The 12,907-nt window shown below is 64.4% G+C and overlaps 1 protein-coding gene across 13 annotated transcripts in view; it reads left to right on the top strand.

Moving 5' to 3' along the window:
- ARVCF (ARVCF delta catenin family member) overlaps nucleotides 1-12,328 on the top strand; it is a 50,815-nt gene extending 38,487 nt beyond the window's left edge. For 5 of the 13 annotated variants that reach the window (XM_070275151.1, XM_070275150.1, XM_070275154.1 and 2 more), the window contains 16 exons: nucleotides 372-530; nucleotides 725-1,251; nucleotides 2,226-2,725; nucleotides 3,408-3,591; nucleotides 4,436-4,553; nucleotides 4,903-5,074; nucleotides 5,723-5,740; nucleotides 6,743-6,814; nucleotides 8,105-8,232; nucleotides 8,491-8,641; nucleotides 8,900-9,098; nucleotides 9,170-9,281; nucleotides 9,381-9,471; nucleotides 9,838-9,891; nucleotides 10,342-10,427; nucleotides 11,585-12,328. In XM_070275151.1, the coding sequence (XP_070131252.1) occupies nucleotides 372-530; nucleotides 725-1,251; nucleotides 2,226-2,725; nucleotides 3,408-3,591; nucleotides 4,436-4,553; nucleotides 4,903-5,074; nucleotides 5,723-5,740; nucleotides 6,743-6,814; nucleotides 8,105-8,232; nucleotides 8,491-8,641; nucleotides 8,900-9,098; nucleotides 9,170-9,281; nucleotides 9,381-9,471; nucleotides 9,838-9,891; nucleotides 10,342-10,427; nucleotides 11,585-12,235 (3,222 nt within the window). In that variant the 3' untranslated portion in view covers nucleotides 12,236-12,328. Of the gene's footprint in view, nucleotides 1-371; nucleotides 531-724; nucleotides 1,252-2,225; nucleotides 2,726-3,407; nucleotides 3,592-4,435; nucleotides 4,554-4,902; nucleotides 5,075-5,722; nucleotides 5,741-6,742; nucleotides 6,815-8,104; nucleotides 8,233-8,490; nucleotides 8,642-8,899; nucleotides 9,099-9,169; nucleotides 9,282-9,380; nucleotides 9,472-9,837; nucleotides 9,892-10,341; nucleotides 10,428-11,017; nucleotides 11,138-11,584 lie in introns of all 13 variants that reach the window. The other 8 variants (XM_023648080.2, XM_070275157.1, XM_070275158.1 and 5 more) reach the window with 3 other exon arrangements.
- The last annotated feature ends 579 nt before the right edge of the window (nucleotides 12,329-12,907 follow it).

The following is a 12,907-nucleotide window of genomic DNA, read 5'->3' on the forward strand; positions in this document are numbered from 1 at the left end:
CAGGGGTGGCAAGCAATGTCTGGAGAGCATACTCCGGGCCTCCAGAAGCCTGGCACTCAGACAGGGCTGTCCAAGGCTGCACCACAGGTCCAAAGGCTTCATCTGTCAGCTCATCTCATGAACGCCCTGGGAGGGGGAGCCAGTCCCCAGGGCCCCCCATGGAATGGGGTGACAGGGCAAGGTCAGCCTCTCGGCATTTGGAGGCAGGAATGTGCTGCCGTCCTCACCGGCTGGGGCTGAGACAGCCCTGGGATTGGTGGGTTCTGGGGCTGGGAAGAAGGCACTGCTGCATCCCCGCCAGCATGAGTATCAGTGCTCCAGGGCAGGGTGAGCAGTGGATCCTTCCACTGATGCCCACCCCCTTCGCCCAGGAGCAGAGCCCGGGCAGCCAGGCCTCACTGGTTGCCATGCCAGAGGCGCCCGAGGTTCTGGAGGAAACAGTGACAGTGGAGGAGGACCCCGGCACGCCCACCTCCCATGTGTCCATTGTCACGTCAGAAGATGGCACTACCCGACGCACTGAGACCAAGGTATGACCGGGCCCAGGCAGCGGGTATGTTGGCTCTGCAGCCACAGTTGTCCCATTTGCCGAGTGGGCACGTGTCCCAGCCTCCTGGGGGCTGCCCATTGTTTGGGTAGAAAATGGAGGCCACCCTGGCCCTACTGGGGCAGTGTCTGAGCCCCTCAGGCTGCCCAGTCCACCGGCCGTCCACTTACCCACCAGGTCACCAAGACCGTCAAGACGGTGACAACACGAACAGTGCGCCAGGTGCCCGTGGGCCCAGACGGCCTCCCCCTGTTGGATGGCGGCCCCCTGCTAGGCCCCTTTGCTGATGGACCCCTGGACAGGCACTTCTTGCTGCGTGGGGGCGGCCCAGCGGCCACGCTTTCCCGCGCCTACCTCAGCAGCGGGGGCACCTTTCCTGATAGCCCTGAGCCCCATGAGGTCCCCAACTACGGCAGCCTGTCCCGTGGGCTGGGTGTGCGACCCCCGCGAGGTGGCCCCCTTGGCCCAGGCCCTGGCGATGGCTGCTTCACACTGCCTGGCCACCGTGAGACCTTCCCTGTGGGCCCTGAGCCTGTGCTGCCAGCTGGCCGCTCCCAGCCTGAGCGCTTCCAGGCTGAGCCCTATGGCTTGGAGGACGACACGCGCAGCCTGGCTGCTGATGACGAGGGAGGCGCGGACCTGCAGCCCGACTGTGGCACCACCGCACGGAGGAGGCCCGACTGTGGGCGGGGCCTCCGCACCAGGTGAGCGTCCTCAGCCCTGCTGCCACCTCCAGGAGGTCTGCCTTCCACTCCTTCGCCACAGAGTCCACCGCGGGTAGTCTAGCTGCTGGGCTAAGTCAGTCATGCACACGTTAGTTTGAATTGGCCTTGGCTCTTCTCCAGGACAGCGGTAAGGGCAGGCTTTGGGGTGGTGGAAGGTGCACTGGGCACCCTCCCTGTGGGTCTGGGCCTTGAGAGAAGCTGGTGACAGTGCCTGACACCTGCTCCAGCCAGAGGCCCACGAAGATGTGAGCACAAGAAGCTCAGGGCGTTTCTCTGAGCTCGAGGCCCAGCCTCTCCCCAGGCCTCAATTTCCCCCATGTACAGTAGCAACCAGAACCCAGGCCCCCCAGCCCTGCCTCGCACAGCATCTGGTTCTGTCCTCTCTGCCCTTAGTTTCCCTGTCTAGAGTGGGAACACGACTGGATTTTGCTGCGTGACCGTGGGCTAGACACCTGACCCTTTCTGCCTCAATGCTGCCCCCCCCGGAAGTGGGTTTGATGGTGACAACCCACAGGGACATCTTGTGCCCTGGGGGACTGGTGGCCTGAATGCCCCTCAGATCCTCTCAGCAGGATGGCCACCTCCTGGCAGTAGCCAGACATGAGCCTCATGGAGAGGTGGGACCCCCAGTCATGAACAAATGTTTTCTAGAAATACATTGAACTCAGAATTGGGGAACGTGGCCTGCTGATGGAAGTGAGTGAGCTCTCTGTCTGGGAGGGCTGTAAGCCCTGATGACCACTGGCTGGGGTTTGACTCTGTCATTGGCACTGAGTCAGTTCTTGCCGGGCTGAGCTGTGACTCTCAGCACCCGCCCAATGCTTGGGGACAATGCTCTAGGCCCAGCCCCGCCGTCCATGGGTTCACGGTACCCTGGAGAAGGTGTGAGGGGGCAGCTCAGGGGCAGGGCTGGCGGCTGCCAAGGTGTGCCCACGCCCTGCTTCCCTGCACAGGGCCTGTGAGGACGGGGCAGATGATGGTGGTGAGCTGATGGAGGAGAGGCCCCTGTTCCCGGCCGCGACGGCACCCCTGGCCCAGCCAGAACGGGGCAGCCTGGGCAGCCTGGACCGGGCAGTGCGGCGCTCGCCCTCGGTTGACAGTGCCCGCAAGGAGCCGCGCTGGCGGGACCCCGAGCTGCCCGAGGTCCTGGCCATGCTGCGGCACCCCGTGGACCCCGTGAAGGCCAACGCGGCCGCCTACCTGCAGCACCTGTGCTTCGAGAACGAGGGCATCAAGCGTCGTGTGCGGCAGCTGCGGGGGCTGCCGCTGCTTGTGGCTCTGCTGGACCACCCGAGGGCAGAGGTGCGGCGTCGGGCCTGCGGGGCTCTGCGAAACCTCTCCTATGGCCGAGACACTGACAACAAGGCTGCCATCCGGGACTGCGGCGGCGTGCCTGCCCTGGTGCGCCTGCTGCGGGCCGCTCGGGACAATGAGGTCCGTGAGCTTGTCACAGGTGAGTGGCGCCCCAGCACCCGCATTCCCCACATCCCCCGGGAAGAGGCAAGAGCAAGGCTTGGCCAGAGAAAGCACCCCATTTAGTCAGGAGTCCCAGCTGTAGGGGGCAGGCAGCCGGCTCAGATGCCGTGACAGGTCCCCAGTCTCTGCCTCTAGACTTTGCTGCCACAGGTGGGGCTGGCACTCGACCCCTCAGGCAGGCCCCCTCCTCGCCTGTCCCCATGTCCCCACAATGACTCCTCTGGGTCCAGCCTCCGTGGTCCCACCCCCAGCAGGGCAGTGGTGGAGATTGTCCTTATGGGACCCAGGTGGCCAGGCAGGGTCACATGACCACCTCTTGGCATGGACCCAGGAGTGGTAGTCCCATCTGCCCACGTGGCTGGGAAGGGGTGGGGAAGAGAAGGCACCTACCATGTCCAGCCCCAGGTCCCTGCCAGTCCCTCCTCTGCATCCCACACTCTCTGGGGCTCCCTCCTAGCTGGGAGCCACTCCCAGGCACTGTGTGTACGTCCTGCCCAGGCCGGGATGGGCTCTTAGGATTTCTCAGGGCTTTTGTCACTACTGCCTCTGGCCTGAGCTGGGACTGGATGGAGGGTGGGGCCGGACCTGAGCAGGGTCTGGTGGGGAGGTAGAGAGGGCAGTGCTGTGGTCAGCACTGGCTGGTCGGTGGCGCCCTGCAGGCACGCTCTGGAACCTGTCATCCTACGAGCCCCTGAAGATGGTCATCATTGATCACGGCCTGCAGACGCTGACCCATGAGGTCATTGTGCCCCACTCGGGTTGGGAGCGTGAGCCCAATGAGGACTCTAAGCCACGGGATGCCGAGTGGACAACTGTCTTCAAGAACACTTCAGGCTGCTTGAGGTGTGGGCGGGGGCCAGGCTCGGGCACTCCCCACGCAGCTGCCCAGGACTGTTCCCAGTCAAGGAGGCAGGAGCTGGGCACCGGAGCCCTGGGGCACCTGGGGACAGCTGTCCTGGGACGCCCACATCCTCGTGTCCCAGATATCGTGGAAGACAGCTAGCTGCTCCAGTCTTAGGAATTTCTGAGCCATGTCACAGTTCTTGCCAAGTCCTGAGAATGGGGCCTGATGAGGCTGTACTGACCCCCGAGAGCAGCCTCTGGACAAGGTCTGCCAGCCTCTCGTGTGGTACCCACAGCTCCAGTCCTACCCAGCTTTCACCCACTTTTACCTCACTGTGACAGACAGGGGAGGGGGAGCCTGGACCCTCATCTACAGTCTGCCTTGGAGGCCTCATCCCACCTCCTGGTGACCCCTGCCCTTGTCCTCTCACCCTGCAGAGACCCCACAGGAAGTCCTGGGTCCTCATGGTCCTGCCTGTTCATCAGGATGTGCTCCCATGGCTCTACAGGGCTCCATCCTCAGGGCAAGGTGGAGCCCAGAGCTGCCTGTGCAGAATCAGGCCTCTGGACCCACTTCTGTCCATTTCCAGTTCAGCTGGGAGTTTGGGAAGCCCCCCACCCCACGCGGATGCCAGGCCAGGGCTACTTCCTGGGGTCTCAGTGGTCAGGCCACCACTGCTCCACATTCACTGTGCTCCAGGCTGGTGTCATCTGCCAATAGCCTCAACAGGGTGACGTCAGAGCTGTTTTGCAGATGCAGATGGGACCCCCCCCAAGGCCAGGTAGGGGCCAGGGGAGTTCCCATGAGAGCCAGCTGTCACAGGGCTTGCTCTTGGCCACCCAGGAACGTGAGCTCGGATGGTGCAGAAGCCCGGCGGCGGCTCCGGGAGTGTGAAGGGCTGGTGGACGCACTCCTGCACGCCCTGCAGTCGGCCGTGGGCAGGAAGGACACGGACAACAAGGTGGGCAGGGTGGGGCAGGTCCTAGCAGGTCCTTCCTGGGCAGGGTCAGTCTCGCAGCCTCCCGCAAAGGGTCAGGGAGAAGGAGCAGGAACAGGGCCCAGGAGGCCTGAACTCTGGGTGGCACAGAGGGGAACGGGTGTGCGGGCCTACAAACAGTAGGTGTCCCAGCCTTTTCTCTCTCAGCCCCTCGCTGGAGGTGCTCACCCGTGAGGGCCCCCTAGCTCGGGCTTCCCCATCTCTATACTCCTAGGCCCCTCCATGCATGCTGGATGGGGCCAGTTTTCCCTGGGAGTGTCAGTGGTCCCCAAACCCACCTGGCCCTGCCCCACCAGCTTTCCTTTCCTCACAGTCTGTGGAGAACTGCGTCTGCATCATGCGGAACCTATCCTACCACGTGCACAAGGAGGTGCCTGGGGCTGAGAGGTACCAGGAGGCTGATCCTGGGCCCCCGGGCAGTGCTGCGGGCCCCCAGCGCCGGAGGCGGGACGACGCCAGCTGCTTTGGTGGCAAGAAGGCCAAAGGTGTGTGAGTGGGCCTGGGGTACCACTCTAGGACCCCACCCCCAGGCTGGAGGCTCTCCTTACCTGTGGCAGGCAGTCGCAGCCCAGAGGGCAGGCGGGGATGCAGGGAGCGAGGGAGGACGTGCCCTGGGGCATGCAGCTGACAGGCCTGCAGTTCCTCCTCTGCGCTCTGGGGCCCCTAGGGGAGGGCAGGAGGGAACCCACGTGGTGTCCCTGCTGGTGTCTGGACCCAGTCCCTCAGCTCTGGGAGGGGTTCTGGAGGCCCATGGTTGGAAAGTGATGAAGATGATGCCGCCTCCTGGCGTTTGCAGAGCACCTGAAGCCCTGAGGGCAGCACCCTCCTGCCTTCGCGCCGTCCCCCCTGGCATTTGCCGGGTGTGAGTTCCAGGGACCTACACTCCGTGGCACCTGCCAGCTGGAGTCTTTGCCCTACCATCACCTGCCCCACCCATGTGGGTCTGCTCTGACCGCAGGCCTCCCCCCTGCCTACTTGTGGGTATTCAGCCCTCAGCTGTAAGTGGGGTGAGGTCCCAGGGCTGCCTGCTCGACCTGGGTTGTACAGTAGGAATTGGGGGCCTCCTGGGAGGGCATGGGGTGCTGCCCGCTCAGGCTCATCTCCTCTCTCCTCTGCTTCCTCCGGCCGCCCAGAGGAGTGGTTCCATCCAGGTGAGTCCCTGTTTGTCCTACCGTCCAGGCCTGGCGGGTGCAGTGGGCACCAGGGAGGCACTCTCCACTCCATTCCTCAGACAGTCGTCTCCATGACAGCCACAGGGCGCTCCAGCCTCAGGGCCCTGCCCATCCCCAGTCCTTTCTCTGGGCAGCTGTCTCCATGACAACGGCAGGAATGTCAACCCTGGACTGGTTGGGAGGCCAAGGGGCTGTCCCTTTGTAACCTTAGACTCCGCTTCCCAGGCCTGGGCCTGGAGCTGGAGCTGGGGCAGCGCCGAGGGTGTGTAGGACCCGGGGTGTGTCTGTCCCCTAGGGCACCGGGGAGCAGTCTGCCCCTCCATGTGGCTCAGAGGGACCACACAAAGGCCCCATGAGGCTGAGCAGGGCAGGGGCCCAGACCATCTGACCTCAGCTCTGCTGCATTCCAGAGGGGGCGATGCTCTCTCATCTGAGATGGGGAGCGTGGCCGGGAGTGAGCTCGGCCTATGGATGGAGGTCTCTCCTGGCCAGCACATCCTGGGACTGGATCCTACCCCTAGATGAGCAAGTCCTAGCCCTAGATGAGCAAGTTTCCCCGTGGGTGGGACTTTTGGCCCCAGCCCTGACTTGCTGTGCGACCAGGCATGTCTTGTCCCGGCCAGCCCTTGGCTTCCATGTCTGCACCTACCTGCCAGCCAGCCTGGGCTGCTGGCTCCTGGCAGCTGCAAGGAGGCCTTTGGAGTCTGCAGTGCAGCTCCCAGCACCTGATGGGAGATGAGTCTTGGCTGCTAGGGGCAGGGCTGGGATGTCCCCAGGCCCCACTGCCACCACTGCCCTCCCCTGGGCCGACCTGCCTGCCGGAACACAGAATGGTGTTCCACTCCCACGGCCTCTTGGTGCCCAGTCCTGGACGTGGTGGTGCTTTTTGGGCTCTCAGCAGGAAAGTGCTGTGCCCAGCCTTCCTGACACACACCTGCCCCGACAGGGTCCACCTGACCTCTCACTGCCCTTCTGTTCCAGGGAAGAAGGACGGTGAGATGGACCGGAACTTTGACACGCTGGACCTTCCCAAGCGGACCGAGGCCGCCAAAGGTGAGTGGGCAGAGGTGGAGTCCAGGCCCAGGCCTCTCCAGGTGTGAAGGTTTGTGCCACCAAGTCGGCCTGAAGGGCCTCTGAGATCCACTGGGGAAACTGAGGCCCACAGGTGTGGGGTTCCCTGGGGACCATTCAGTCCTTGGGCACCTGCTGAGGGTTCAGAATCAGGGTCAGTACTATGGGTCACTTCAGGCAGTGGGAGGGGACAGAGGCACAGAGAGGCCAGGCACTTGCTGAGTCACAGCAGGTGAGGGGCTGGCAGGGACTGGAGCCAGGTCCTCAGTGAAAGGCAGGGGCTGACCAGGCAGGGCCTCATTGTCAGTCAGGGAGCTCGGGTTCATTCCAAGGGAGCTGGGAGGGTGCACTACACCCTGGGAGATCCCTACAGAGGCCGGGCCAGGAGAGGACCCTGACTCAGGCGGGGCAGAGTCCCCTGTGTCTGTTGGAGTCCTACTGTGTGCTGGCACTGTTCTGTGCACTGGGTCTCCGGCCTGAGTGAGTCAGGTCTGTCCTGGTGAATACCAGGCCACAGCGCACCCTGCGAGCACAGAGGCCCTAAGCGGCTGGAAGGGCCCAGCTGTGGGAAGTCCAGGGGGAAGCAGCACAGGCGAAGGCAGCAGCCTTGCACACATCCTGAGGGAGGGACACCCTGGGGGGAAGGTGCTTAGAGCATTTGGGGAACAGAAAGGCCAGTAAGGCTGGAATGGAGGGAGCAGGGGACAATATGAGGACTGGGGAGGGGCAGGGGGACAGAGGAGAGGGAGATGTGTCTGAGCACGGGCACATGTGGAAGGCCTCTCGGCGCCTCCCCTCTGGAGCATCGTGGGCTAACTGCTCCAGGCAGGGCCTCAATTGTTGAGGGACCAGGAGCCGTTGAGCATCTCAGACAGGGATGGGGGGAGGGATTCCTTGTTGCTAGGGAGGTTGAATCATGTTGCTAGGGAAGTGGCCCTGGTTGCTGCCTCCCTCCCCACCTCAGGCCTCCTGGATGCTCCACTGCCAGGCAGGTCTAATCCCATTTCTTTGGCAGCAGGGTCAAGGGCAGAAGGACCTCACCCAAACCCACTGCCTCCTCACTGAGCCTCTGGCCCTCTGTGAATGGGAATGCTTTTCCTCTTGGGGGGCCATAGGGGTGAATACACTGACCGTTAAGCATTGCCTGCCTGCACCATGCCTGTCCCTGGGCCCCAGCTCACGCTTGTCCTGGGAGCACTGCCTGGAGGAGTGGGGGGAGGGAGTGATGGGGGAGGTTTGGGTGACTGTGGGCGGCGGGTGCCCTGTGCCCAGGCTTTGAGCTGCTGTACCAGCCCGAGGTGGTCCGTCTCTACCTCTCCCTCCTCACTGAGAGCCGGAACTTCAACACCCTGGAGGCTGCCGCAGGTGCCCTGCAGAACCTCAGTGCTGGCAGCTGGATGGTGAGAGGCTGGATCTGGCAGGGAGGGGGCAGAGGGGAATCCTAGGCGCCTCATTGGTGCCTGCCCCTGCCCCTGCGCATCGCCAAGCTGGGAGGGAGGGGGCACACAGCCCCCAAGGTCCTGGAGGTTCAGCGTGCCCCCGGGGAAGTGGAGGGAGTTGAGCTGTTGGGTAGGGCTTACTCTGCAGGGAGCAGTCAGGGCTCAGGTGAGAGTGTCTGGCCGGTGCTGAGCACACTCCGGGCGCCTCCACCGCTGCAGTGGGCCACGTACATCCGTGCCACGGTGCGCAAGGAGCGCGGGCTGCCGGTGCTCGTGGAGCTGCTGCAGTCTGAGACTGACAAGGTGGTGCGTGCTGTCGCCATCGCCCTGCGCAACCTCTCGCTGGACCGGCGCAACAAGGACCTCATTGGTGAGGGCGCCGGCGGACCGAGCCAGGAAGCGGAACCAGGCGGGTGGTTCGGGGCGCCAGCGGAGCTGGAGGATGGGTGGTTCAGGTGTCTGGCTGCCCCAGTGCTCATCCCAGCTGCAGGAGCTCGTGTCTTCCTGAACCATCCTGAGGCCTAGTCCCCTGTGCAGGGGGGCGGGGGAGGGTGTCATCACGGCGTCCTGGAGCTCCTGAGGGCGCCCTTCACCCAGATCCTGTCTTAACACCCGACCCTGCCCTCAGGGAGCTACGCCATGGCCGAGCTAGTGCGGAATGTGCGCAGTGCGCAGGCCCAGCTGCGTCCCGGGGCCCGCCTGGAGGAGGACACAGTGGTGGCAGTGCTCAACACTATCCACGAGATCGTGTCTGACAGCCTGGACAACGCGCGCTCACTACTGCAGGCCCACGGCGTGCCGGCATTGGTGGCACTTGGCGCCGCCAGGTGAGCGGGGCCCGGAGGGGGCGGGGCGGGGGGGGGAAGGGCGGACGCTGACCCATGGGGGCCTGCTGCAGCCAATCGGTGCGCGAGGCGAAGGCCGCGTCCCACGTGCTGCAGACCCTGTGGAGCTACAAGGACCTGCGCGGTGCCCTGCAGAAGGAAGGCTGGACCAAGGCACGCTTCCAGGTGCGGCTTATCCGGCCTGTCCTCTCCCCTTATCAGGCTGGGTCCCCCAGGGGAGCGTCCCTGACCCCAACCCCTGTCTGTTTTGTGCCTCCTGCCCAGTCAGCTGCTGCTAATGCCAAGGGAGCTAAGGGCACCCCGAGTCCCGGAGGCTTCGACGACAGCACACTACCGCTGGGGGACAAGAGCCTTGGTGAGTTCGGGGCAGCGTGGGAACCGTCCTTGAGGTTCAAAAGTGACTCTTCCATCCAGGTGCACTGGTGATGACAGGGTGGGTGAGGGGTGGAGGAAAGAGAGGGTCTTCTTCCAGGAGGATGGCCCCAGGGTGGGGGTCCCTTTTTCCTGCTAGGATCCCTCCTAGATCCTTTCCACCGTGGTGTCCACGTGAGTGCCAAGCCAGGTGGGGTGGTGCCAGCAGGCAGAAGCCTAGGGGAGGGGTGCAGAGGTCCTAGTGACAAAGAGTACCCAGGGTCGCTGAGGTCAGCCCTGCCGTGGGTTTGTCTGCCCTGGTCCCACCGCCACTACTTGCAGCCAGCCAGCGCCTGCTCTTGCCTTGCAGAGGGCGAGAAGCCAGGCAGCCGTGACGTGCTCCCCATGGAGGCACTTGGCCCGGGTGAGTGCAGGCGCAGGGCTGCTGGCTTCCTGTGTGGGGAGGCGCAAGGGCCGGAGAGGGCTGCAGGGTGCGCCGCGTGTAGCTGGTGCTGGGAAGGCCTTCCAAGGACACGCTGGGGAAAAGGGATTTGGTTTAGGCACGCTCAGGGAGCAGGGGCAAAGCAGCCAGGGAGGCCAGGGCCCAGTTAGAGTCCCTGGTGGGCAGCTGAGCGGAGGCTGGAGGGTTCTGAGTCCCTGTTGGCAAGCAAGTGAGAGGCTGCAAGGCCCACGCCACGGTCAGGCAAGGGTTGTGAGAAGACCTGGCCCAGGGGACCAGGACATTGCTGGGGCTGGGCAGTGGGGGACCTCTCCAGAGGCCCCTGTCCCAGGGGCTCCCTGCATCTGGGCAGAAAGAGAGATTAGTTCCTGCAGTGCCTCCTCTTAGAGTTCTCCACGTGCCCGCACCCCGCAGATGGATACTCCACTGTGGACAGGAGGGAGCGGAGGGCTCGAGGCAGTGACCCTGCAGGGGGCAGCTCTGAGAAGGAACCATTGAAAGTAAGTGGCTGTCGGCAGGTGCCCAGGTAGGTAGCATGTCTAGGGGTGGCCTGGAGAGGGGTCCAAGCAAGATGCTGAGTTTGATCAGGGATCAGCCTGGGGTGGTGCTCATCTGTAGGCCAGCTGGGCTGGGAGACCAAGCCCCAGGAGCGTCCCCTCCACCTTGGTAACCTCACGTCAGAGTCGGTCTGTAGGTGCGGATGTTTGAAAGCTACCAAGTGGGATGCTGAGGCATGGGACAGAGGGCACTGCCCCACACAATGCCCTGGACCATGGGAGTCTGAACAAGCATGTCTGCATCCTTCTCTGCACGTGTGCTTGGGCGAGGCCTGCCCTGACCTGCCTCCAGGGCAGCACCTGCCAGCTGTTCTGCACCAGTCCCTTTGCCTTGGGCAGAGGGCTCTGTGCACCCTCTATTCACTGCATCTGTGGGAGCCACACTAGCTCAGCGACCCTTCCCCTCAGGCTTCCACCCAAGCCCCCACAGCTCTGAGCCACCCAGCTGAGCAGCCTAGCCCCACCCGGCAGCTCCAAATAATCTGCTCTGTTCTGCCTCTAATGTCCTCCTGCCCACCGCCCCTCTGCTGCAGACCGAGCCCAGCAGGAAGGCCCCTCCTCCCGGGCCCAGCAGGCCTGCGGTCAGGCTGGTGGACGCCGTGGGGGACTCTAAGCCTCAGCCGGTCGACTCCTGGGTCTAGCTTGCATGTCTGGTACGTTCTCTCATCTGCTTGCTCATCCGCTCAGTCCCCTCCCAAGGGCAGGGGCTTCTCGTCCATCGTCCATCATCTATCATCTATCGCTGCTGGCTGCACGCTCTGCTCTCCCTGCGCACTCCCTGTGGCCCCGGGCCACGCCTCGGCAGGCCTGCGTGCCCACCTGAGGGAAGGCCAGGCCAAGGTCTGAGAGGGGGAGGCCTCCCTGGGCCTGCAGCTGGGCTCAGGCACTGTGCCAGCAAGGCCCAGAGGAGCTGGGGCCAGAGCAGGGAGGGCTCCCACAGCTTCACATGCCCCAAGCACAGGGCCTCCAGGACCAGCAAGTCCGGATGGGCCCACGCCGCCCACAGCAGCTGTCCTGTCCACGCCTCCGTCCACCTAGCCCATGGAGGCAGGCGCCCAGCCCCAGGCTGCCCTGCTCAGCCTGCCCCTCTCCCTCCTCAGGGCCCGGCCGGCCTTCTGTTCTTAGGCCTGATCACGAAAGAAGGGAACTCCGGCCGGCCTGCGCAGACCCTGGCTGGAGCTGGGAGCCGCCTGGTGGCCACAGGTGACAAGGCCTCTGGCTCCAGAGCCAGGGCCAACACTCTGGACACACCCGCTTGCGCCCCCTCGCTCCCTTGCTCCGAGCCCCTAGGCTGGTTAGCGCTTTATAGACTCGGTGCTGTGCGTGAGACGGAGGGAGTGGGGCAGAGAGAAGGCCAGGAGGTGGCAGCAGAGGGCGCCTGGCTTGGCTTCGGGCCAGTGGGATTGGAGAGTGTGCCTCCGCATGGACGGGGCAGCCAAGGGGCAGGGTGTGCCCTGGGCTCCCAGTGCCACCCTGCGAGTGCCACCCTGCATAGCAGGCCGCCTGGGGGCGTGGCATGCCCTGGGGGCCGGCTGAGCAGGACCTCTGGAGGCCATGAGATGGGCGGCAGGCTTGCTGCCCCCTGCCCACCAACCCGTGATGCCTGGACCCCAGTGCCAGGGAGGCCCTGCCGAGCTGCGCATAGGCGGGAGCCCCGGGCGGCGCCTCCAGGACCTGCCTTCCGAGCAGTGGGGGCTCCTGTTCAGTGCCTGCTGTCTGTGACTGAAGTCAGAAGAGAACCACGGAAATAAGCATTAAAAACAAGACCAAAATAAGACCGTATTGGTAAACACCTAAATTTTTGTAAGAAAACTTAAAAATTAAAAAACTCCTGAGGAACTGGCTGTCTTTGTGCCTCAGATCTCTCACTGCGAGCGGCTCCCTCCTCCCTGCTTGCCTGGTGGGCGGTGGGCGGCAGAGGCCCCAGGTGTCCCTCTGCTGTGTCAGGGGCTGCTCAGCGCCCGGGTCCGTGGACGTTTCCCCATTGCGACCCCCAGGCTCGCTGCGATCCCCTTTCTACACACAAAGGGGAGCGGGCCTCCTCCTGGGTGCTTAGCGGGCCCTGGACCCTGGGGTAGAGTCCTGGCCGGAGGCCGGCCTGGGCCTGGGTGGGCTCAGATGGGACCCAGGGGCTCCCTGGGGATTCTCAGAGGTCGAACCACTGGGGGCCTTGGAGCTGAAGGACCAGGGTCGGGCTGCGGTCGGCTCTGGAGTCGGGGGGACGCACACCACCTCTCCCTCCTCACTCGCCGCTGGGCAGCCTGCAGAAGTGCCGGGGGTGGTCTGAGCCCACTCTCTCCCATGAACAAGGCCGAGCCGGACTGGCGAAGATGCGTCCACTCAGGGTCACCCCGGGGCCCCGAGGGGCCGGAGAGACCACGCCTGGCGCTGCTGCAGGGCCAGGGCCACCTTCCCCTGCGCCT

The sequence above is a fragment of the Equus caballus genome, chromosome 8, assembly GCF_041296265.1.
Source record: "Equus caballus isolate H_3958 breed thoroughbred chromosome 8, TB-T2T, whole genome shotgun sequence".
NCBI lineage: Eukaryota > Metazoa > Chordata > Mammalia > Perissodactyla > Equidae > Equus > Equus caballus.